The following is a 23862-nucleotide window of genomic DNA, read 5'->3' as shown; positions in this document are numbered from 1 at the left end:
ATGAACATGAAAAATGAAGAGATTAAAAAAAAAACATTCTTCATATTTACATGAATACTGACAGGTAGCCCAGCGAATGAAACTTTGACAGGACTTCATGCTTGATGTATCTAGATTGCTTTTTACAGAACTTTGTAGTAGCAAAGTGCTTTGCAGTAACCAGAAATATCCATAACTTTACATATTTATTAAAATGAACCCCTTTCATCCATATGGCAACCCAATGTACTGCTACAAGCTATCCAACTTTATCAATGTGACAAACTTGAAGACAGCACATGATTATATCCAAATGACAGCCCTATTTACAACACTAAACAATTATTCAGGACTTCAGATTAAGCAAAGCACAACCGAGACGTTTTCGTTCAGCGTGTGGCTAACAGTTAAAGCTACAATGATGTAGCATCTACATGGTGCCTCGTTTAAAGTTAGCAGACTTGAAAACCGCTCTGAAGCTGCTTAAAATACAGCCTGGCGGTGACGAACTGTCATTGAAGATGAAACGGATGCCATGTGCGCGATAAATAAGCGAAAAACTCAAACGAAAGAGTTTGAATGAGCTTGAGGACAGGAAGCGATACCGCCCCCAATCAACAGGCCTATTTCACTACATTAGCCACACGACACGACTCTATTTCTATATCTAACTTGCTTGAACTAAACACACCGAGCAGAAACACTTCACACTGTCTTACTGTACTCAGAGAAGCACGGTACACATAATATCCGACAGAAATGTCGCGGTATGTTCACGGTGAGTGGAAACGTTCGCCTGCTAATGACCGTTATTAAATGAGCACGCGCGCGTGGCCAGGCCGCTGCAGCAGCGCGAACGGGTGGGCCACACACAAACTCGTGGCCGAAAAACACACACTCAGCGCAAAGCCACACACACGGCCTCATGACAGCTGAATATCGCCCGCGAATCGCGGGTGTGAAGCCCGCCTGAACGTGTGCTAGCTGACGGAAAGCGAATGGCTTTGAATAAGCGCGTCAGGCTGCGGGCCTGCAACCATGCTGCTGATTCACACACCTCACACTCCGACAGAAAGTACAGCACGGGACAAAACACACACTCTGCACGACATTCTCAACTAAAATGTAACATAATAAGAGGCCGAAGTGTTTTCCTACCTGGTTACTGTGCGAAGCCATGCTCCCGGTGAGATTTCTCCACAATCACAAGATGAATGCTCTCTCGGGGGGAAGGGGAAAGGTGAGTTTGTAGTACTTGGTATTACCAGTAAACACCTACTATGACATGGTTTCCATTTTGCTATGGTTTGTCATACGGTGGTTTTACTCGGGTTTAGTGCCACTACTCCAGCATATCACGCCGTTTCCCCCACCGTCGCCGCCATCTTTATCTCGCGCCTGTGTGCTGCCAGTGGCTAGCTCGCGCGCGCGCCCTTCTCAACGAGCTCGTGTGCGTGCGTTGACGTCCTGCCGGGAGGGTAGGCGCGCCAAAATGACGTGAAAATTCAAACTTGCTTTGGGCTACTGTAAGCAGTTTACTGTTGTTATTTAATTATCTGATATCTTTTTTCAACGAGCCATATTAAATGTGTTACACACACACACACACACACATACAATATACACTGCCGGTCAAAAGTTTTTGAACAGTAAGATTTTTAATGTTTTAATGTGTCTCTTCTGCTCACCAAGCCTGCAGTACAATTTATAATATTTTACTGTTTAAACTGCTTTCTATTTGAATATATTTTAAGATGTAATTTATTCCTGTGATTTCAAAGCTGAATTTTAGCATTATTACTCCAGTCATATGATCCTTCAGAAATCGTTCTAACGTTGATTTACTGCTTAAAACATTTATTATTAATATTATGTCGAAAACAGCTGAGTAGAATTTTTCCAGGTTTCTTTGATGAAAATAAAGTTCAGAAGAACAGCTTTTGTCTGAAATAGAAATCTTTTGTAACATTATAAATGTCTTTAGCATCACTTCTGCTCAATTTAAAGCATCCTTGCTAAATAAAAGTGTTAATTTCCATCATTTCTTTTTGCCAAAAAATGATACAGACTCCAAGCTTTGAATGGTATAGTGTATAATGTTACAAATGCTTCTTATTTCAGATAATAATGCTGATCTTTGGATCTTTCTGTTCATCAAAGAATCCTAAAAAAATGTAAACAGTTTTTAAATATTGATAATAATAATAATAATAACAACAATAATAAAAATAAACATTTCTTGAACAGCAAATTATAAAATTAAACAGCAAATTAACAGCATATTAGAATGATTTCTGAAGGATCATGTGACACTGAAGACTGGAGTAATGATGCTGAAATTTAGCTTTGATCAAAGAAATAAATTACATTTTTATATATATTTAAATAGAAAGCAGTTATTTTAAATAGTAAAAATATTTCACAGTATTGCTGATTTTGCTGTATTTTGGATCAAATAAATGCAGGTTTGGTGGGCAGAAGAGAATGCTTTAAAAAAAACATGAAAAATCTTACTGTTTAGAAACTTTTGACTGGTAGTGTACAAACAAAAGTGCATATATAAATTTATTGTAAAGCAGATAAATGTTTAAAATCTTAATTGTTTTTAAAAAATGTATTTAAAGCATTTTTATTGTCAGTGTCCTTGCTGGTTTCACTCTGTAAGACCATAAAAGTTATTAAAGAATGGAGTTTAGTTTGTAATTCTAAAACATGCAATACCATTTCGATTCATAGGGTTCACTCGTTTCCTGTGGGTTATTTTTATTAATTTATGAATAAATTAAGGTCTGTGGTTAATATTTTTGCTAAGGACTTTCACTATAAGGACTACAACTACCACAAGGATGTAAGCTTGGCTGGTTGAGGAACTGGACAACAGTGCAGTTCTTCTGTAACTCGCCAGCAACTTCAACTGTAACTCGCAAGTTACTATCATAAAACAACTGCTTCAAAGCTTAGTCAGTTTATCTTCTAATGGAAAAATGAGAAGTTCTTTAAAAGTCATGTTAATAACCACAGACCCTATTTTTAGATCATGTATTAATGGCACCATTGCACGATGATGTAAGCAAACTGGTGAATCTTTACATACGCAAAGGATTTTTGGAAGGATATTACTTGTTTTCTCTTCATAAATGTGAAGTTACTGATTGTGTGCCCAATTTTTGGATTTTTTGTTTTGATCTAAAACTATTCTATGATTCTCTTTGCTCATCACATACTAAGATGATGAAAAAAATAATGAATTGATGTAAGGGTTATTTTCTGAAGCTGATGTTTTTATGTGTAGTTAATTATTTGTTTATATATATATATATATATATATATATTTTTTTTTTTTTTAATTTAATTTATTTATTTTTTGCCTAACTATTTTAGTAGAATATCACTGTATTACTTTATTGCGTTGCGTCAACCCAAGTCACATATTGTTCTTTTAAAAAAATATCTGTTGTTTGTTTTATGTGTTAAATTAAAAAAAAAAAAAAAAAAAAAAAAAAACATTGGAAACCTTTCTATGCAGATTGGGTATTTTAAAATAGTATTTAATTTAGGATATTTATGCATTTAAATGTTGTACTGATCACATGCACAGTATGAATGCACAGTCTAGAAATTATTAAATGACTGATTTGCATATTTCTCACTAGTTAAAAAGACGTATTTCAAGTTGTCTTTCGTAAATTACACAGGACGACTATTCAGCTAACGTTAGGCCTAATGTTGGAGACTATATAAGTTACACAAAGGCCCCACGTTAGCAAAATGATCTGTATTTATTTAGAAACGTTGACATACTGACTGGATCTTTATCTTGTTCTAAACCTGCTGTGTATATAATGGCGTGGCGTCGTGACGTTTTTTTGAGGCGGAGTCAGAATCAGACAGGTTTCATAGGTGTGTACATCCAAAACAACACGAAACCTGAGCGAAACCCAGATAAATCACTGCTTACTTCGTTTATTTCAGTAAAGGTAGGCTCTGGGTTAATTAACTGTTTCATTACTGAGTTACATGTAAGATTTTCGTTGTTAACTAGTACGGTTTATTTTGGCGAATTGACTTAGGAAATGAGACCATTTTGCGACTAGACAAAACGTTTACTTTACAGAAATCCTTGTATAAAAGTAATATGATTAAACTCAGAATATTTTTAGACGAGAGACTGTTTATATATATATAAAACCACAACCACCCACATCAGTTATCTAAAAACGTAACAACTGTCATTTTGGTTTCACTATCCGGGGACTTTTTTATTTATGTGAACGTTCATTGTTTAAACCACTGATCTATAATAGTCATTATATAGATAAGTGGTTTAAACCCATGAAATTTGTGAAATCACCTTGTTTTCCAGGCAATGCCAGAATCAAGCCGGCATCATCACACAAGGGACAAAGACTACTCTAGTCGAGACAGGAGAGATGAAGGGGGACGTGAGTACAGAGAAGACAGATACAGAGAGGACAGGAGGACACCTGATGGAGAGGACAGATCACGAAGCCATCGAGAAAAGCAAAGATATGCTGACACACAAAGGGACCCCCGAGTGTACGAGGCCACCCGCTATCATAGTCAGGGAGTGTAAGGAGTGATTTTGATGTTATCTTTCCCACCTATAATATATTTATGTTCTGAATCAGCAAAACTATGCATGCATGCTGTGACTTTCTTCCCTTTGTGTTTTTAATATTTCCTGCAGACCCAGTTATACCGAGACATCATCTGCATACTATGATGACAGTCAACCCTATCATCGTAAAGGGGCACTTTACAACCTGAAATACATCACAACAAGCAGAGGTGAACTCACGTAGTGCTGGAGAAGCTTTGAAACATTCTCCTGCTAACCTAGGAGAGCTTAGAAATGAAGTCAAATGATATCTTAAAGGGATAGTTCATCCAAAAATGCAAATTCTGTCATAAATTAGTTACCTTTATGTCGTTACAAACCCGTAAGACCTTTGTTCATCTTCAAAACAAATTCAAAACGATATTTTTGATGAAATCCAAGAGCTTTCTGACCCTGCATAGACAGCAACGCAACTGATGCGTTCAAGGGCCAGAAAGATAGTAAGGACATCGTTAAAATAGTCCATGTGACATCAGTGAATCAACTGTAATTTTATGAAGCTACAAGAATACTTTTTGTGTGCACAAAACAAAAATAACAACTTTATTTCACAATTTATTTAGAACAAGAATCATTAGATGGCATTAAACGACTCTATTTAAGGATCATAGTACAGTCCCTAAAATACTAAAATACCACTATCCTTCAAATTTTTTTTCTTAAACAGTATCTCAACAATATTTTTCAGTCATTTAAAAGATACTAAAATTCACCTTTTCCTTTATGTATTTTAATAAGCACAGGTCAGAAAAAGTACACTATCAGAACAATAAGGTTTTTAATGTTTTTAAGTCTCTTCTGCTCACCAAGCCTGCATTTATTTGATGCAAAAGCAGTAATGTTGTGAAATATTTTTACTATTTAAAATAACTTCTTTCTATTTAAATATATTTTAAAATGTAATTTATTCCTGTGATCAAAGTCTAAATTTTCAGCATCATTACTCCAGTCACATGATCCTTCAAAAATCATTAAAATATGCTGATTTGCTGTTCTAGAAACATTTTTTTATTATTGTCATTATCAATATTTAAAACAGTTAAATGTTTTTTTTTCAGGATTATTTGATGAATAGAAAGATTCAAAGAACAGTCTTTATCTGAAATAAAAAGCTGTTGTAACATTATACACTATACCATTCAAAAGCTTGGAGTCAGTATAATTGTTTTTATTTGTAAAGAAATTATAGAAGTTAATACTTTTATTTAGCAAGGATGCTTTAAATTGATCAAAAGTGATGATAAAGATTTCTATTTCAGATAAATGCTGTTCAATTTTGAACAGCTTCATAATGATGAATAATAATAAAATAAATGTTTTTGAACAGCAAATCAGAATAGTAGAATGATTTCTGAAGGATCATGTGACTGGACTAATGATGCAAAAATTTCAGCTTTAAAATCACAGGAATAAATTACATTTTAAAATATATTAAAATAGAAAACAGTTATTTTAAATAGTAAACGTATTTCAGAATTTTCCTGTTTTTGCTGTACTTTGGATCAAATAAATGCAGTCTTGGTGAGCAGAAAAGACCTAAAAAACATTAAAAATCGTACTGTTCAAAAACTTTGGCCCGGTGCTTCCTATGTATATAACCAAAATCCGTATTGACCCATATACAAATTTTATATGCTTTTGCTTTATTTCCTTCTATACTCTCTGTTATTTATACTGGCCTTTTGCTCGTCCTTTTATATTTTCATAAATAGTGTAAAACTGGTGATTTACAATTTTATATATGATGCTTTTGCACTGAAATGAAAGCCATTTGTACTATGTATTTTTATATACACTCTTGTTCAAAAGCTTGGGGTTGGTAATATTATTTACATGTTTTTGCAATACTTCTCTCATGCTCACCAAGGACGCATTTATATGATCAAAAATACAGTAAAACAGTGATATTGTTTTCTGTTTAAATATATTTAAAATTTCTTGGACGGCAAAAGTGCAATTTTCAGCAGTTGTTACTTTAGCCTTTAGTATTAGTCTAATATGCTGATTGTAAGTATGTGTAAATGCATTTGTCTCAGGCTTCTTTGATAAATAGATAAAAGAACATTTATTTGAAATAAAAATCTTTTACAACTTTTGATGCATCCTTGCTAAAGAAAAGTATTTATTTATTTAAAAATACAATCTTTCTGACTGCAAACTTGGTATGTAAATGGTAGTGTATATTTATTAAAACTATTTTAACATGCATGTGTTTTTGTCCTGTAGGCATCTGTCAGGCCATGGAAATCGTCTTAAGCTTGTTGATTATCATCTGTGCTGGAGTGAACCACAGTAACACGGGTCGGTATCGTGATATTGCCAGCTTAGGCGGTTTGTACCAGTACTATTACGGAGGAGCCAACGCATTCACCGGAGCCGAGGCGCAGAAGGTCCAGCAGCTCGACGACCAGTTCTACCAGCTCAAACTGCCGCCTTATGTCTACAGCATGGCGTGCGGCGGGGCGCTGATGTTTTACGCTTGTGCCATGCTGGCCCTCGGAGTATTTCGTGTGCCCTACCGTTTTCCTCCTCTGCTGCTGGCTGAAGCCCTGTTGGATGTGCTCATAGGTCTCGGTTTTATTCCCGCCATCGCTTTCTACTTCATAAAGCTGCAGGAGATCTACAACAACTCCATCTGTAAAGAGAGGGAAGCGATGTACAGCAGCAAAGGTCACAGAGGATTTGAGTGCAATTTCAACGGGGCAGACATAGCAGGAGGCTTGTTTGGTGTTCTGGGGATTATTATATTCCCCATAAGCGCCGTGTTGGCCATCCGAGCCTTTATACAAGTGCGGAAGATGAAGCAGAGGCCGACAGAAGACAACAACCTGTGAAGGTTACACCATTTCAAATGTGAAAATCACAGAAGGTCCTACACCAGTGTAAATGCTTTGGTTAGTATTTTTACAGTATCAGAGGAATATATATTTTTCCATTTATTTTATGCTTTGGCTTTCTTCTAAGAATTTTTATTATGAAGGACTTTTGCATCAGATTTGATTCATCAATTAAAAAGAAACAGACAATATATTGAGAATGAGTTGAATTTCACAAAATGAATGACTTTATTAGGGTTTCTGCAGGTCTTAATTCACCCGTCCACAATTTAAGGCCTCAAAAAGGTTTTAAATCAGAGCAGAAAGTCTCAAATTCACAAAGTCATGTCATTAAATGTTGCATTTACTGCAAAAATATTTTTCCGATAGACATATCTAAACATTCTTCAATTGTTTACTTTAGATGCAAATCAAAAAGTTTTGAAATATTGAACAAATTGAAGCATTAATGCTTAAAACAAGAAAAAAAATCCCTTTAAATTATGTTTTCTGAGCCAGATATTTGTTTTAACCATAAAACCACCAAGACATATCATTTTGTTTCTCAAGAAATATCATGATTTAAGAATTGTTATACGTGTTGCACTGGAAAGAAAAACTGAGCATGAACAACACTTTTTTTGCAGTGTGATCAGAAAGTACGGTAAAAGTAATTTCCATATTCTAGTTCCATTTAAAGTCCAAAGTTTACATACACCTTGCAGAATCTGCCAAATGTTAATTATTTTAGCAAAATAAGAGGGATCATACAAAATGCATGTTATTTTATTATTTTATTTATTACTGACCTGGATAAGATCACATGAAAGTTCACATAGAAGACCTTTACATCTAGTCCACAAGAGAAAATAATAGTTGAATTTATTAAAATGACCCTGTTCAAAAGTTTACTTACACTGATTCTTAATCCTGTGTTGTTACCTGAATGATCCACTGTTTTTTTTTTGTTTTTTTTTTGTTTTAGTGATAGTTGTTCATGAGTTCCTTGTTTGTCCTGAACAGTTAAACGGGGATTCTTCAGATCCCACAAATTCTTTGGTTTTTCAGCATTTTTTGTGTACTTTCCACCCATGACTTTATGATTGTGAGATCCATCTTTTCACACTGAGGACAACTGAGGGACTCATATGCAACTATTACAGAAGGTTTAAATACTCACTGATGATCCAGAAGGAAAAACAATGCATTAAGAGCCAGGGGGTGAAAACTTTTGAACAGAATGAAGATATGTACATTTTTCTTATTTTGTGGACTATCTTGTGGACTTCTGTTATGGACTATATGTAAAAGTCTTTTGTGTGAAGTTATCTTGTTCAGGTCAGTGCTAAATAAAAAAATGCATTTTGTATGATCCCTATTTTTTGCTAAAATAATTAACATTTTGCAGATTCTGCAAGGTGTATGTAAACTTTTGACTTCAACTGCACTAGGCTATTAAGCTATTTTTTATGTAAAATGAATTAAAAAGTAATTGAGATCGGTTAGAAGTTACTGTCAAACTTTTTAAGTATTACTAATACATGACTCACTGTGTTTCTCTTAAGTCATTGACATTCAGAGAACATACTGACCTTCAGTTGCCTTCAATTTATTTTCAAAAATTTCTCTTTGGTCAGATCTACTATCATGAAAACCTGCAGAAACCTTGTGTATAATACATAATGCATATTTACTTAATTATGACTGTATTATTTTTGGTGCCAATCAGCAATTTTAAAATATTAAGCATATCAACATATCTCTTTTTTTTCTTAATATGTGCATCTGTTACACAGACTTTATCAGATAATAAAGTATTTTTGAGACATGCATATCAGTTATGTGCAAACACATCCCATAAAGAATTTCTGAGACATCAGACAAGTTTCACAGTAAAAATTTTTATTGCTACTTGGCTGAAAAGTTAATTAAAAATACAGCTTTCTGCTCAAAACTAAGCATAGCAGCATCTGAAATGAAACGATGAGCCAGCACCCACTCTAAAAAGTACAGTCCTAGCTGACAGACAGCAAAAGTGCTCGCGTTTAGTCCTTTTACTAAATCAGTAAAACAACTCAAATGATCTCCTAAACTAAAAACAATTCAATAATTTAACACAATGAAAATATTCAGCAGTTTACTGCATGCTAAATTAGAAACTTAAAAATAGAATATACATTATGCTTCAGATATTAAAACAATTTCTTATAAACAGAAAAGTTAATATTTTATACAAATAATCACATGATAATATATTCTTTATATATATATTATATATATATATATATATATATATATATATTTATATTTATATTTATATTCATTTATATAGGGCATGCTTCTCACATTAAATACATGAATAATTAGTCTCTTCAAAGATAGTACCTTGATGGGTGGCGGTTTACCATAGTACCATTAAATCCTAGATTCTGCACTGGAGGACCTATAAATTTGCATGAAACAATGAAGTACAAAAATAAACCTCAGCTTCTTGGCATTGAGAGGAAATATTAAAGCATCTCTTAAAAACAAAATGTACAGAAATGATGACAAAGATCAAGCTTTGGTCACATGTCAACAACAGGTACTTCATCTCAATCCACGTCTGTCCAGAACGAACCGTGATTATGTGCAAAAATGTCAATGGATACGCCAGATAAAGATGCGTCTTTGCATTCAAAAGCAAGTTTCATCACTGTCAGGGTAAAACCACATTCACACACTTCATACACTAACAGCCACTTTCACACTGCGCAGATTTACAAAGACATTTATAACAACTGCATTCCAAAAATTCAGTCAAAAAAAGGATTTCTGATAACCTCACTGGGTGTTGGAGTCAGAACTTGTAAAAGCAGAAACATAATGAGTCGTTAAAGGTGACGTGTGTCATTTCTGCGCACTAGCACTGTTAAATGAAAGTGCAGAAGTGATCAGCTTTCAGTCAAGCTTCCCTCATCTGTCATTGGACAGACAAACAGTTAGCCCCGCCCCCAAGCTTACGCCATTGATTTAGACTGGTTGCCATGTTAAGCAAAAGCACACATGGTTGTTTTGCTGAATTCAGAATGTTTACTTTTTTTTTTTTGGAATGAACCTATGAATGGCTTGCTTGTAGTTGAGCTGGGAGAGGAGGAAGTGTTTTACCAAAAAAAAGGCACACAACACCTTTAACTTCTCAAATTGCTTGTCATTGTGTGATATCATGTTTCATCCTCTTAAAGGGAAATTTAAATCACTTTTGTGTTGCAAAACTTCTCTGTAGTTGTGCGTAAGTGTTGCAAAGCCAGTTATAAAATCAGAGAACGTTACAGAGAATTCAGTTAAGTGCAGAACATGTAAAAAAGGAAGCTCTGCCTAACTTTTACCGGTTTTTAATAACTGGTGTTCAGTCTGAAACTAAACTTGATCGAGAACATTTTCTAGTGCAATGCCCAAACTAAGACACCACTAACACAATGGCAAACAAAAATCAACCTAATCACTAAAAAAAAATCATAAATATACAGTAACACTTAAAGTCTTTATATAAAATGCATTATAAATGTAGTTTTTAATGGATTAATTATGCCTTGTGATGCACCTTATAATGTATTATATGAAATTATTATTATTATTGTTATAATAAATTATAGTATTTATCTATTCATTGTTACACATTTAGAAGTATAATGCATTAAAACAAATGAAAAACAAATTCTGGTTATAATTATTTATGAAAAGTTATAATGCATAACGACGTACATTGAGAATACTTTTATAATGCATTATGCATACAGGCTTTAAGTGTTACCAGAAATATTAGACCCCCAAAAATGTCCTATAATGTTAAACAATCATTTAAAAAATCTAATATTTCATGTGATTGTGCTTTATGTTCTTCCTGTAAGCATAGAATTAAAATGACAGTTCACCCAAAAATTACATTTCGTTATTTATTTGCTCTCATGTGATTCCTAACCTGTAAGACTCACTTCCTTATGTGAAACATAGAAGATATTTTGAGAAAAGTTTTTTTTTCACTTCCATCAGCATTCTTCAAAATATGTTCTTTTGCGTTTGCAGTAAGCAGGTTTGGAACAACATGAGGATACATGTTGATTTTTGGGTCTACTGTTGCTTTAAGAATCACCTCTGCTGTACCATTAACGAATGAATGTAAACCTGATGGCTATTTGAATAATACACTAAGGAAAATTGCATTTGGCCAACATTTTCAGTTTCACCGTGTTTTGGCCAGGAGAGCACAGAGCACAAATGTTTAGGGGTTCTAAAATGCAACATTTGTCTTTGTGGCAAAGCAACTAGTATAGTTGCCTAGACTGAAAAAACAAAACAAAAAAACAGACACCATTTCCACAACAGAGCACTGCACTCGACACCCACAGACATACACAAATGTATAGATTCTTCCTAGACCTGTTCTCAATTTTTCAGATTAACATTGATCTAATTAGACATGTATGGTGTTGCATATATCATTTTTGAGTCTGATGCAGATAGATCTATAGAAGGTGCTCTCGAAATGTTCAAAATATTACTTTCCATTTCTGTTTCCTTTCAACATTAAAGCACGGGGAGCGATGAAACACTTCTATAGCTAATAACAGACTTAAGACTACATCTCACAAACAAAGCAAGCCATCAAATGCTCTGAATCAGGATGTTGTGCCTCCATAACCACATCTCTCCTCAAACCAAACATAAGAAACTACATTTTTAGGGGTTTTAAAAGAAAATTTGATATGCATTTCAACAAGAGCTAAAATGCAATTCTTAAATATGTCTATGTATATAGATTCTCTGAGCTATGTACAAAGTGCTTATACAGTGTAAAACCCTTTTACTCTATAAGATTGTACAATACTACTTGATGCACTTATGCATACAGCTCTAAATGGTTTAGGGAATCTAGAGATCACTTTCTAGAAAATTGTACTTCACATTGTTGAGTGCAAAAAAAGGAATTGGAATATAAACACTAAAGAAAAGATTGAGGAAAACCTGCTTTAAGGCCATGATAGAAAAAAAAAAACTATGAGTCATGCAGGGCTGCTGCGTCCATGCCACTGGCTTCAGCTTTCAGTAGCGCCCGAGGGACGACCAAAATACTCGAAATAACCTACCTTCCCTTCAAGTAACACTACTACGTATCTTTTGGCACAAGAACTACAGTTTCAGGTCTGTAGGCAATTATAATTAACACAAACATCTCTAACGCTTGAAGTTAATGGCAGTAAAAGTTAAATTCAAAACCTTCCTGGATGCTAAATACGGGGATCCAGATTAGTTGCATGGCGGCTTTTCTCCTACAAATAGCAAACGCAAATCTGTATGCAAGTTTGGCACAACGAACATTGCCATCTGACCATGGAGAATATTAATTAAATAAAGGAAAAGGACAAGGAAAACACTCTAAATGTCCACAAAATGAATCTTTTGAATCTTCAGATGAAATGGCTTAAACATAATATCTGAGCATACACACTTAAGATCTACAAATTCAAGTACTTTTTTGAAAACATGCCAATTCTGAGACTTTCAGTTCAATTTCTAGATTTGAAGTGCATCAGTGTCAATGAGAACTTGCTTCCTTTGTAAAGACGACAAATGAACTGAATCTAATGAATTATGAGAGTACGCCTAATAAATAAGAATTTAATTTAATACAACTGATGCCTTATAATTCGCAAAAAAAAGTGGGCTTCAGATAATCACTAAATTGAATATCTAACAATTAACAATGGGCTTTGCACTTGATTGTCCCTAATAACCCCTAATTCTTTATTTTATTTATTATTTAAAAAAAATTAAATGCAATAATGAGATAACTACTTCAAACCAGGGAAAACCCCTGGAAAAACAACATTGTTATTCCCAATAAACACCACTAGATGTCTCCTCAAACCATGAGCACAGTGTTTTACTGCACAGAATTCCCTGATACTGTGATTGTGGCAATGACAAACTCAAATGACCCAATGTAGTCTCTTTCCTCAGGTCCTCTGATTCAAATAAAAACAAAACTCTAACCAGCCTGTTTCCTTATACGTACCATGCACGGCTAAAATACAGCACACATACCCACACACACACTGCACAATACATTATATCATATGCCCGGTACCTCTCATACAAAAACCGAAATGTCGGCTGATCATTTTTTCCTTGATAATGAGATAATATCCCAACCTCATTCAGATCAACAGCAAAACCGCACTATTACGAAGACCCAATGACATATTCATAACCCAAGGCTCAATAGCATGGGCTCTGTCATGTAGTCATGGCACACTCGAAACTTCAAGTACTCTAAACAACCCAAAAGAGCTCAAGTTATGATTTCAGACAAGGTTGAGAGGTCCTTCTGCTTCCCAAATGACCTTGGCCATAAAGGTCATAAAGGTGACGATGCTTCCACTGAGTATTGGATGTAGTTTTTGTCTCCATCTCATTCTGACCTCCTAGACTGATTCCCTCTCCAGGGTTTGACTGTTAGGTTGGGTTCATTGTACTCTTCTATTGTGCAGAGGGTTCCAGAGACCCCCATGGCTTTGTCTGGGAGATCCCGTATGCATACGAGAGAGGAGATCAGGGAAGGTCTTTCTCAACATCCACGTTTTTCAATGAAATGGAGTGGGATGACCTTCAGAAATATTCCTCACAGACTTCAAAAGTGCAGATTACCCACTAGTCACCACTATGGGAAGGTAGGAGAACAACCAGAACAGTAAAGGCTCTCAGAACCTCAACCATCTTCAAGAGGCACTTTTCTCATCTTTTGGTCTCAGCTTAGCTGATAGTATCTTTCCTCCAGAAGGCAAATGTGATCATTGAAGCCTACTTATGCCTGTGACCTTTGATATAAAGGGCGAATGTCAAAATGAACTCACGCATGGTGACGTATGAGGTACTCCAGCTCCATGCTGTGGTTTTTGGTCAGGAATAGCCCATGTGTTTCCATAAGACCTCAATCTTCAAGATTTCATCGGTCCTGACATTTTCACCCATTTCCGTCCTTTCCGTTCTTGACTCAGATGTGGCTACGCCACCGCAGATCAGCCCAAGAATGCACATGCAGGGACCCACACGTGATGACGGCGCTAAATAAGAACTGGATTATCTCGAAGGCAGGAAGAGCGTGCTAGCCTCTTTGATGTGGCACTATGATGCGGAGATGCTCCAATGGTGCGGTCCTCTTGCACCAACTAGAGAGCTGTGTCGTAGACGTCCTGTTGCAGGATGGTGGTGGGGTGGAGACCGGGGATGGTGGACTGAGAATGGTCCCAGTTGGGGTCTCTTGCTGAGGGCGGTGTTGAAGGAGCCGGCGGCCCGGGAACCACAGGGCTCTGCCCTCTCAACTGCTCCCGCACGTCCTGCTCTAGACTAGGTGGAATAATCAACTGGTCTTCCGGGTCTTGCTGGGCCGGTGCGGCGAAATATCCCGACTTCTTTTTTGGTGCCTCGAGTGCAACCTCAATGATGTTGTGGCTATCCTCGGGAGCCACTACAGAGCCATTAGATAGCTTCTTCCCGAAGAGACTTGAGGTTGAAGGAGACTTCTTCAGATCTGATATTTCCCGGCCACATACAGCCAGCAGGCAGCCGTTGGTTGCAGAAACCACCACGCTGTTTTGCCTCCGCATTTTGCTGTTGGGATAATCCAAACCTCTTGAATCATGCCGGCCGTCCAAGTCCTTAGGACTTTCGGGTCGTCCGGAGCGCAGCTGAAAAGCGCAACAATGGATGTCCACTTCCACCTCTAGCTTGCTCCCGTTTGAAATGACGCCTTCTAAAGGAGCCTCGTCATCGCTGTCAAGTCCATTGTCGGACTGGTTGCTAGAGAAGGTGGCGCTTGACGGTTGTCGCTGGAATAGTGCAGGGTGCGCCCCTGGCCCAAGGCTCGCCACTGGCCCTGTATTACACAAGGTAGCAGTGGGATGCAAACTACAGCGACGCTCCGGACGAGCCGTTGGTCCCGAAGAGGGGTGCTCGTCTGAGGCTGTGGACCCAGCTTCGCTGCCCACTTCCGAAGCGGACATCTCGCTGTTGAACTCCGAGGCAATGCCACTGCTAGAAGACGGCGTGGCTGGGTCACCAGGGGACACGGAGATGGGTAAAGGTGTCGGGACAGGTGGTCCTCGTGATTCTGTGTTCGAGAGAGGAGGCTCGCAAGTACAGCTGTCTTCTCCGATATGCAAAGCTACCACTACTGCTCCGACATTATCCCGGCACCCGTAGCTCTGTGCCAACGTGCAGAGCTTTTTGGCAGCGGCGCGGGGGGTCTCTGACAGCTAGCACAGTGCTCACTGCCTCCTGGTAGGAAACCTTCTGGAAGAGTGCTTTGTTTCCTAGGATCAGGAACTCATCCTGGGAACAGAGAGGCTCTGTGTGCACCCAGGGTTTGGGAAGCACCCAAGGAAACAGGTAGGAACAGCCAAGTAACCGTGAGCAGCATGTCACCCCACTCACCTTGTTATCCTACAGCACAAGAGTCATGATTAGAGACACATAAGATGCTACTTCTCATTCATGACCAAATTTGCAATAAACAGCATTGTTCATCAGCCGGTTAGCCTATATCAGGGTTCCTCAAATCTTGCCCTGGAGGGTCGATGCGCTGCAGAGTTTAGCTTCAACCCTGATCAAACTCACCTACCTGTGATTTTCTAATGATCCTGAAGACACTGATTAGCATGCTCAGGTGTGTTTGATTAGGGTTAGAGCTAAGTTCTGCAGGAAAGTGGATCTTGTGGGCCAGACTTGAGGATCCCTGGCCTATATAGACCTTAGTCAGGGAACAGCCGTATTTAATTTTTGACAGGAAAGAACACAAGGCTAAGAGGTGAGGGATAGTAGTAAAGTGGACTGTAATGTTATTCAACAACATACCGACTGTTCAGCTGACAAAATGGCTTTCCTAAAAACTCGAAGGAAAAATTGTTTTAAAAGCTGTGAGTTGTGAAAATGATGTAATCGAAGACCTTTACACAGCACAAACTGCAAGTTTATCCCTTACAGCCTCCTTTTCATCTGTTTCCAATTCAATGTGGCATCTAACCTGACAAAGGTCTATATCAGGGTTGTCCAAACTTGGTCCTGGAGGACCACTCTCCTGCAGAGTTTAGCTCCAATTTGCCTCAACACACCTGCCTGGAAGTTTCTAGTATGCTTAGTAAGACCTTGATTAGCTGGTTCAGTTGTGTTTAATTGGGGTTGGAGCTAAACCAAAGCCACTAGAAGGCAAGCCTGCAACCATTAGCTGAAAAAGCGTAACGGCTAATGCTGACGCTTCCAGTCTGGCAGTATGTGGGAAAGGAGACCAGAGGCAGTTTTTTAAATGGATGTCAATGGAGGAGAGTCTTTACTACATTGACTTAACAGCTTTTTAGAGGAAATGACTTATCATTTAATGAATCGACAGCCTATCTTCTAATCTTCAAAATGTTTTACGCTAAACAGTACTTTTGGATTGAACTATTTTTAGTTTACACCAAAAAAATACTGGTGTACAACTCTGACTGAAATTCAATAATGTCAAGGCTGTAATGTGATTGGTTATTAAGGCACACGTGATACAAGTTAGCCGTTATGCGTTCTCCAATAGCAAGTAATACAGACCTTCTCATCACCCTTATAGTAAGACAATCTTTGGCTAAACTTTGAAGGACAGTGGCCCTCCAGGAGCAGGACTGGACACCCCTGGTCTATGGTATGACCTGAGAATGAGTCAATACCTCAGTGATAATAGCTTTTGCCAGTTTGACACGCTCCATCTCCTCAGCGCTTTGTTCTAGGCTGAAAACTTTTGAGAGGGCAAGAGGTCGCCCATCTCGACACAGTACAGCCTGGCAGGTGCCTACGTTGGCCACAGTGAGGCTAAAGTAGCGGCCAGGTTCGGAGGACTCGTGATGGATGTAGCAGAGCAGAGCAGAGGCACCTAGCTTCTGGCCTGCCATGCCAAGTTTCCTGCAAAAATGCACAACAGCAATATTAGAAATGCATTCGTTATTCATATAGCTAAGAATCTAAATCCAAAGCTCTGTCTGAACTATGGTGCATTCAAGTCATATTTAGAAGTTCAACGGCAAGTTGTAATCGCAAGTGGGTTTTCTCTGAGCCTGAGTTTCAGAGTTGTGGGCTGACAAAATGGTAATAATAGTGTTAGTGACAAAATGGTAATAATAATGGCAATAATAGTTTTCTTTTTCAACATAACTAGCTGTTTTAAGTTGTACTTATGAACTACAATTGTACTTTACAACTATTATAGAATATATAATGACTTTCGGCTTACAAAACCTTGTTTTACAAAAACTTTGGCTTACATAAACTTATTTGAACGCACCTGATTATGTAATTATGACTTCCCAAATTTTACATGAGGGCTTGAATGCACCATATTTGCAATACACAACTGGTTATTTTTTAATGATATTGCACATTATAATATACTTAGCATGAAGATTATTTGGTGATAATTTATTTCTAAAAATTAATTACTTAAAAAGTTAAAAAGAAATGTCATGAAACTGTGAATCATATTCTTATATACAGTTGAAGTCAAAAGTTTACACACACTTTGCAGAATCTGCAAAATGTTATTTTACCAAAGAAACTAGAAAGAAGACCCCTGTATAAAAATTAGTAGTTTAACAGCTGTTATACAAAAATATTTACACAATGAATGACTGAAGAATGAAGTATTCCAAAGAGTGGCGTAATAAAATGTGTTCAAACTGTTGCCAATGATTGCACAAGCAAACTGAAGCATACATTATTTATGAAAATATAAAACAAAGCTTAATCAAATTTGTGTATGTGCAAAACACACCTATGAGAGGTAAGGAAAGTGTTGCACATGTATACACTGTCCACACTGGAGTGCTGTATCTCCTCTGCCAATACATCTCCCATGGTGCACTGCAGTAACCTGGAAACTTCCTCATTACGGTCACCATCAAAAATCCCGTAAGCAGCCTCCGGACTGTCCCCGAAGCGATCCACAGCCAGCACAGACACACACAACCTGAACCCAGGTAAAACAGAACATTTCAATAGAACAAATGCTCTTCATGAAACCAACACCCAACCAAAATGTTACAATGTGTACAATATCACATTTCAAATACATTTCATTAAATGGTAATGGATACACCTATATAGGTACATACACAAACTCTCTCTCTGACAAAGACACAAAAGTGGCCCCCCTCGGTGGATGAAGGGTACCGAGAGAGGATGCGATATTTGAGACGGACTGCTTTGAAAGTGTGGAGGTAATGCCCTTTGCAGGGGGAGCCAAGCACAGTGAGGTCACATTAAACATGTAGAAACAAGACGTTTAAGCCTATGGGATGCATTCTGCATTCAAACCAGCCCTCCTGCTGCGTCTTGCTCTTGGCATCTGCGAAATCTACTGTGAAACTCAATGCTCCTATTATTCTGAGAATGCCAACTGTTTTTATGCCATCCAAGTATTTATTAGTTAGAGAATTAGTTGTCTCAGGGCCAAATAGGCAAAACATCAGGAGGTTGGATTCACAAAAATCATAATTTCCTAACCCCTGTGTCATTCAAGATGTTCTTGTCTTTCTTTCTTCAGTCAGAAAGAAATTAAGGTTTTTGAGGAAAACCATTAATTGGACTTCAGTGGTGGACAACGGGTTGAAGGTCCAAATTGCAGTTTCAATACAGCTTCAAAGGGCTCTACATGATCCCAGCCGAGGAATAAGTGTCTTATCTAGCAAAACCATTTTATCATTTTCTTGAAAAAAAAAAAATGTATGTACTTTTTAACCACAAATGCTCGTCTTGCACGCATTGCAAAACTCATGAGTGACGTAGGCAATAGTACCGACTCACTGACAAAGCAAACGTGCAAAGAAAGTCAAATGCTCTTTAAAAAAAAAAAAAAAGTAAAACAATGATGTCGTTTTGGAGGTTTTGAAGTTCGAGGAGAAAATGAGATGATGTTTTTCGCACAACACTACCTTTTTGAACCGAAGCACACAGAAGAACTAACCGTGCATGACCTTTTCAGCATAATTATGAAATTCGTGAAGATGTGCATTTTGTGGTTAAAATTTATATGATTTAGTAATTTGATAATAATAATAATAATAATATGATTTAGTTTTTTTTTTTTTTTTTTTGTCAGAAAAATGTCAGATCATTTCACTAGATAAGACCCTTATTCCTCAGCTGGGATTGTTGGGTTCGACTGAAGTCCACTAATATGGAGAAATATCCTGGAATGTTTTCTTTAAAAAACTTTAATTTCTTTGCAACTGAAGAAAGAAAGACAATAACATCTTGGATCACAAGGGGGTGAGTAAATTATTAGGAAATCTTTTTTACTGGTGGTGAACAACTTCTTGAAGTGCAATCCTTGAAACATTCTCAGGAAGTTTTCAATTGTTTTTTTTTTAAAGGGGTCATCGGATGCCCATTTTCCACAAGTTGATATGATTCTTTAGGGTCTTAATGAAAAGTCTCTAATATACTTTGATTAAAAATTCTCAACGGTTTTGTAAAACAACACCCTTTTTACCTTGTCAAAATCAGCTCTGCATAAATCATCTCATTCTAAGGGGCTGTTCCTTTAAATGCAATTGAACTCTGCTCGCCCCGCCCCTCTCTACACTCTGTGGAGTGACGAGCCTGTTTACTTTAGCTGCATTTAGCTGTGTTTAGCTGCTAAACTTCCTAACTACCACATTATTAGCAAAGGCGATCGCAAAGATTCATAAAAAAAACCCTTATACACACTTCTGCTGTAAGTGAAGCTGGATCACGAATGATTCGCGCAAACATAAGACGGATATATGTAGATCGGGAGGCGCATTCCCTTCACAAACAAACGTAATCCACTGCATCTTCAGCTGCTCAGATGTTGGGAGTAAATGACGACCACTATGTTCATTATTACATCCAGCAACACAACACCTCAATCGCTCAATTTAACTTACATCCCTGCTTCGGCATCGAAACAAGGAAGGTAACTGGACTGTGACAGCTGATCTGAGGTAAGACGCTCATGTTAATCAACTGTCGTGGGAGCGGCCTCTGTGGGTGTGACGGCACACCGACAGGCATCTGAGAACGGCTCGATTTGAAAAAGGGGATATTATTTTTACAGATGAATTAAAAACCACTGCATGGATTTTTATCATTATAGGGTAGATTTGTACATACACTGCCAACACACATTAATGTTCAAACAACATGAAAAAGTGAACTTAGTATCCGATGACCCCTTTAAGAACATGTTATTCCTAAGAAGGCAATTTTGTTAGTTTTATATGATTAACAGCTGCTGCAGAAACTCGATGAAAAACCGACTGCAGATTATGTAATATTATAATAAGCGCACACACTATTGAGACTGGCTTGACAGGACTTCAGCACTCTGTCTCCCTATTTAACTAGTTTTTTTTAAAGAGTTGTTACTGAATTTCAAATTCCAAAGTCCTGTCATGCATAATCTTGACCAATCATTATCATTTCACATTATCATTGGTGTCTCATTTCAGAAAAGTAACCTTTACATCCCAAAGAAATCTAGAAATTATAGTAATAAGGCTATTATAAAGGTCAATTTTACAATGGTTACTTTTCTGAAACAAGACCTTTGATGATGTATAGGGCTAACAAATGCAACCTATAGAGGGTGCAACATTCATAATGAGGAATTAATAAAGTTGAAGGTTAACATTAATAAGTTATGTACAATGATTTTTAGAAGATTCTTTTCAAGAAAATTAATTCTTAAGTTTTGTCTTTAGAACTAACTTAAGAAAATTAAGATTAATTAAAAATTAAAATTATTTTTTTTGTGCATTTAGACTCAAACACTACGTCAAGATTTTTTATATTTTTTTAAAGAAGTCTCTTCTGCTCACCAAGCCTGCATTTATTTGTTTCAAAGTACAGCAAAAACAGTAATATTTTTAAATATTTTTACTATTTAAAATAATTGTTTTATATTTGAATATATTTTAAAATGTAATTTATTCCTGTGATTTCAAAGCTGAATTTTTAGCATCATTACTCTAGTCACATGATCCTTCAGAAATCATTCTTTTATTATTATTATTACTATGTTGAAAACAGTTAGGTAGAATTTTTTCTGATTTCTTTGATGAAAACAATGTTCAGAAGAACAGCATTTATCTGAAATAGAAATCTTTTGTAACATTACAAATGTCTTTATCATCACTTTTGATCAATTTAAAGCATCCTTGCTAAATAAAAGTATTTCTATAATTCTATAAAAAAAAAAAATCAAATAAACCTAAAAAAATGTATACAACTGTTTTAAAAATTGATAATAATAATAATAAATGTTTCTTGAAGAGCAAATCAGCATATTAAAATGATTTCTGAAGAATCATGTGACACTGAAGACTGGAATAATGATGCTGAAAATTTAAATCACTTTGATCACAGGAATAAATTACATTTTACGATATATAGAAAATAGTTATTTTAAATAGTAAAAATATTTTTAAATTTTACCTTGTTTGCTATACTTTGGATCAAATAAATGTAGGCTTGGTGAGCAAAAGAGCTGTTGACTGGTAGTGTATCCTCAATATGTAATAGATAATTAGAGTTTGGGGATGGTATGCTGGAAAATGGCTTGATTTTTTTTTAGACTGAGGCTTTCTTTAACCAAACAACCAACACTGACAAGCAGAGTTGCCAGTTCTGTGAAACAAAACCAGCCCAACTGCTAATCAAAACAAATAGTCAAATAAGTCGAACAGTTTTCCCCTCCATCGGGGTCCGTTCTGGGGAGATTGGTTTAACCAGTTTCCTTAAAACCAACCCGCGCCAATGTAAACGTAGCCCAATTTCGCATTAAAAAACACAGACTTGGCAACTCAGCTGACAAGCACACTCATTGTCTCCAGATCTGTGACTCTCATGTCTCCAGATTTTGCTCACTTGTTTCTTTGCCCACACATCTCAGCATAACCATGATCCCACAGGGTGGACGATGTGCCCTGTGCATCTCCTGCTGTCACGGCTGGCTTCTGGTCCAGCTTCAAAGTACTGATGTGACTGGAAGAGAGGAGGACAAAGACAGGAGGCAGAGATAAAGACAAAAAACTCAAAAGGCAATTAACCACCTGTGCCTGTGAGAGTATTAGAACGTATTAATATTCATCAGCTGCATAATGTGCTATGTGTCCCACACGGAGGACTGCTGTTTGTAGCAGCTCACCTGAAGAGGTTGAGTGTTTTGTGCTCTAACATGAGGCTGCTGTTGCCGGTCAGGTCCAGCTCTTGTAGTGTTGAAGGCAGAGAGTCTGGCAACAGGATTTCTGTCTGCTCGTTACAGCTCACGTCTACTAGCTACGCAAAGAGCAGAACAAATACAACATACTTCATGTAAAACACTGAATGGAAAATAAAGTGTAACAAACAACAGCACAATTGTGACCATGGACCACAAAACCAGTCGTAAGTAGGACGGGTATATTTGTAGCAATAGCCAAAAATACACTGCTTGGGTCAAAACTACCGATTTTTCTTTTATGCCAAATAATGTATCATTAAGATATTAAGTAAAGCTCATGTTCCATGAAGATATTTTGTAAATGTCCTACCGTAAATATATCAAAACATGATTTTTGAATAGTAATATGCATTGCTAAGAACTTCATTTGGACAACTTTGAAGGTGATTTTCTCAATATTTGGATTTTTTGCACCCTCAGATTTCAGATTTTCAAATAGTTGTATCTTGGCCAAATATTGTCCGATCATAACAAACCATACATCAATGGAAAGCTTATTTATTATTTTATGATGTATATCAATTAATTAAATCTTAAACTTAAATCTTAAACTTTTGCCAGATTTGACTAAAAAGTCAATTGATTGTTGATTGTCGATTGTAAAATGTAAAATAAAGTTAATAAAAAAAATAATAAAATTAAATGAAATTAAATTAAAATAATACATCCTGTGAAATGCTGAATCTAAAATTATATGCAACAAACAATTTGGTACAAAACAATTTAATTTTGCCAGACTTAACTGGATTAGTTTGTAAAATGTCAAATAAGGTAAAAAATATAGAAAAAAACGTTATGAAATTATGTAAAATATAGTGTGAAAGGTAAAATAAAATGTTTAACAAACAACAGCCAAATTGTGTTGGACAATCTGGACACAAAAACTTATAAAATTTACCAACTAAATAATGTTTTTAAAAGAGCACTTTTCACAATTTTACATACACTACCATTCAAAAGTTTCTGAACAGTAAGATTTTTTTTACTTTTTTTTTTAAGTCTCTTACCAGGCCTGCATTCATTTCAAGTACAGCACAATTAGTAAAATTCAGAAATATTTTTATTATTTAAAATAACTGTTTTCTATTTGAATACATTTAAAAATGTAATTTATTTCTGTG

General features: G+C 36.4%; 3 protein-coding genes across 4 annotated transcripts in view; 1 reads left to right on the top strand and 2 right to left on the bottom strand.

The window, feature by feature from the left end:
- usp10 (ubiquitin specific peptidase 10) overlaps positions 1 to 1385 on the bottom strand; it is a 30701-nt gene extending 29316 nt beyond the window's left edge. For both annotated transcript variants that reach the window (XM_051114739.1, XM_051114740.1), the window contains exon 1: positions 1138 to 1385. In XM_051114739.1, coding sequence (XP_050970696.1) covers positions 1138 to 1158 — 21 coding nt within the window. In that variant the 5' untranslated portion in view covers positions 1159 to 1385. The remainder of the gene's footprint in view (positions 1 to 1137) is intronic.
- Positions 1386 to 3857: 2472 nt separating this feature from the next.
- Positions 3858 to 9313, top strand: marveld3 (MARVEL domain containing 3). The gene is made up of 4 exons (XM_051114433.1): positions 3858 to 3956; positions 4343 to 4569; positions 4688 to 4788; positions 6845 to 9313. Exons 2-4 carry the CDS (start codon positions 4346 to 4348, stop codon positions 7450 to 7452), a joined length of 933 nt encoding a protein of 310 aa, XP_050970390.1. The 5' UTR covers positions 3858 to 3956; positions 4343 to 4345; the 3' UTR covers positions 7453 to 9313.
- Positions 9314 to 11466: 2153 nt separating this feature from the next.
- phlpp2 (PH domain and leucine rich repeat protein phosphatase 2) overlaps positions 11467 to 23862 on the bottom strand; it is a 91851-nt gene continuing 79455 nt past the window's right edge. The window contains 6 exon segments of the mRNA XM_051114432.1: positions 11467 to 15716; positions 15718 to 15915; positions 17172 to 17403; positions 18269 to 18463; positions 22387 to 22503; positions 22667 to 22797. Coding sequence (XP_050970389.1) covers positions 14643 to 15716; positions 15718 to 15915; positions 17172 to 17403; positions 18269 to 18463; positions 22387 to 22503; positions 22667 to 22797 — 1947 coding nt within the window. The 3' untranslated portion in view covers positions 11467 to 14642.

The sequence above is a fragment of the Labeo rohita genome, chromosome 7, assembly GCF_022985175.1.
Source record: "Labeo rohita strain BAU-BD-2019 chromosome 7, IGBB_LRoh.1.0, whole genome shotgun sequence".
In the NCBI taxonomy this organism is placed as follows: Eukaryota; Metazoa; Chordata; class Actinopteri; order Cypriniformes; family Cyprinidae; genus Labeo; species Labeo rohita.
Note: the sequence above shows the minus strand (reverse complement) of the source record. Positions and strands in the feature narration are given on the sequence as shown.

Coding starts and splice junctions, on each gene's coding strand:
- marveld3 (XM_051114433.1), top strand. CDS start 4,346: ATGCCAGAATCAAGCCGGCATCATCACACAAGGGACAAAGACTACTCT. Junction 4,570..4,687: donor CGCTATCATAGTCAGGGAGT/GTAAGGAGTGAT, acceptor TATTTCCTGCAG/ACCCAGTTATACCGAGACAT. Junction 4,789..6,844: donor ATACATCACAACAAGCAGAG/GTGAACTCACGT, acceptor TTTGTCCTGTAG/GCATCTGTCAGGCCATGGAA.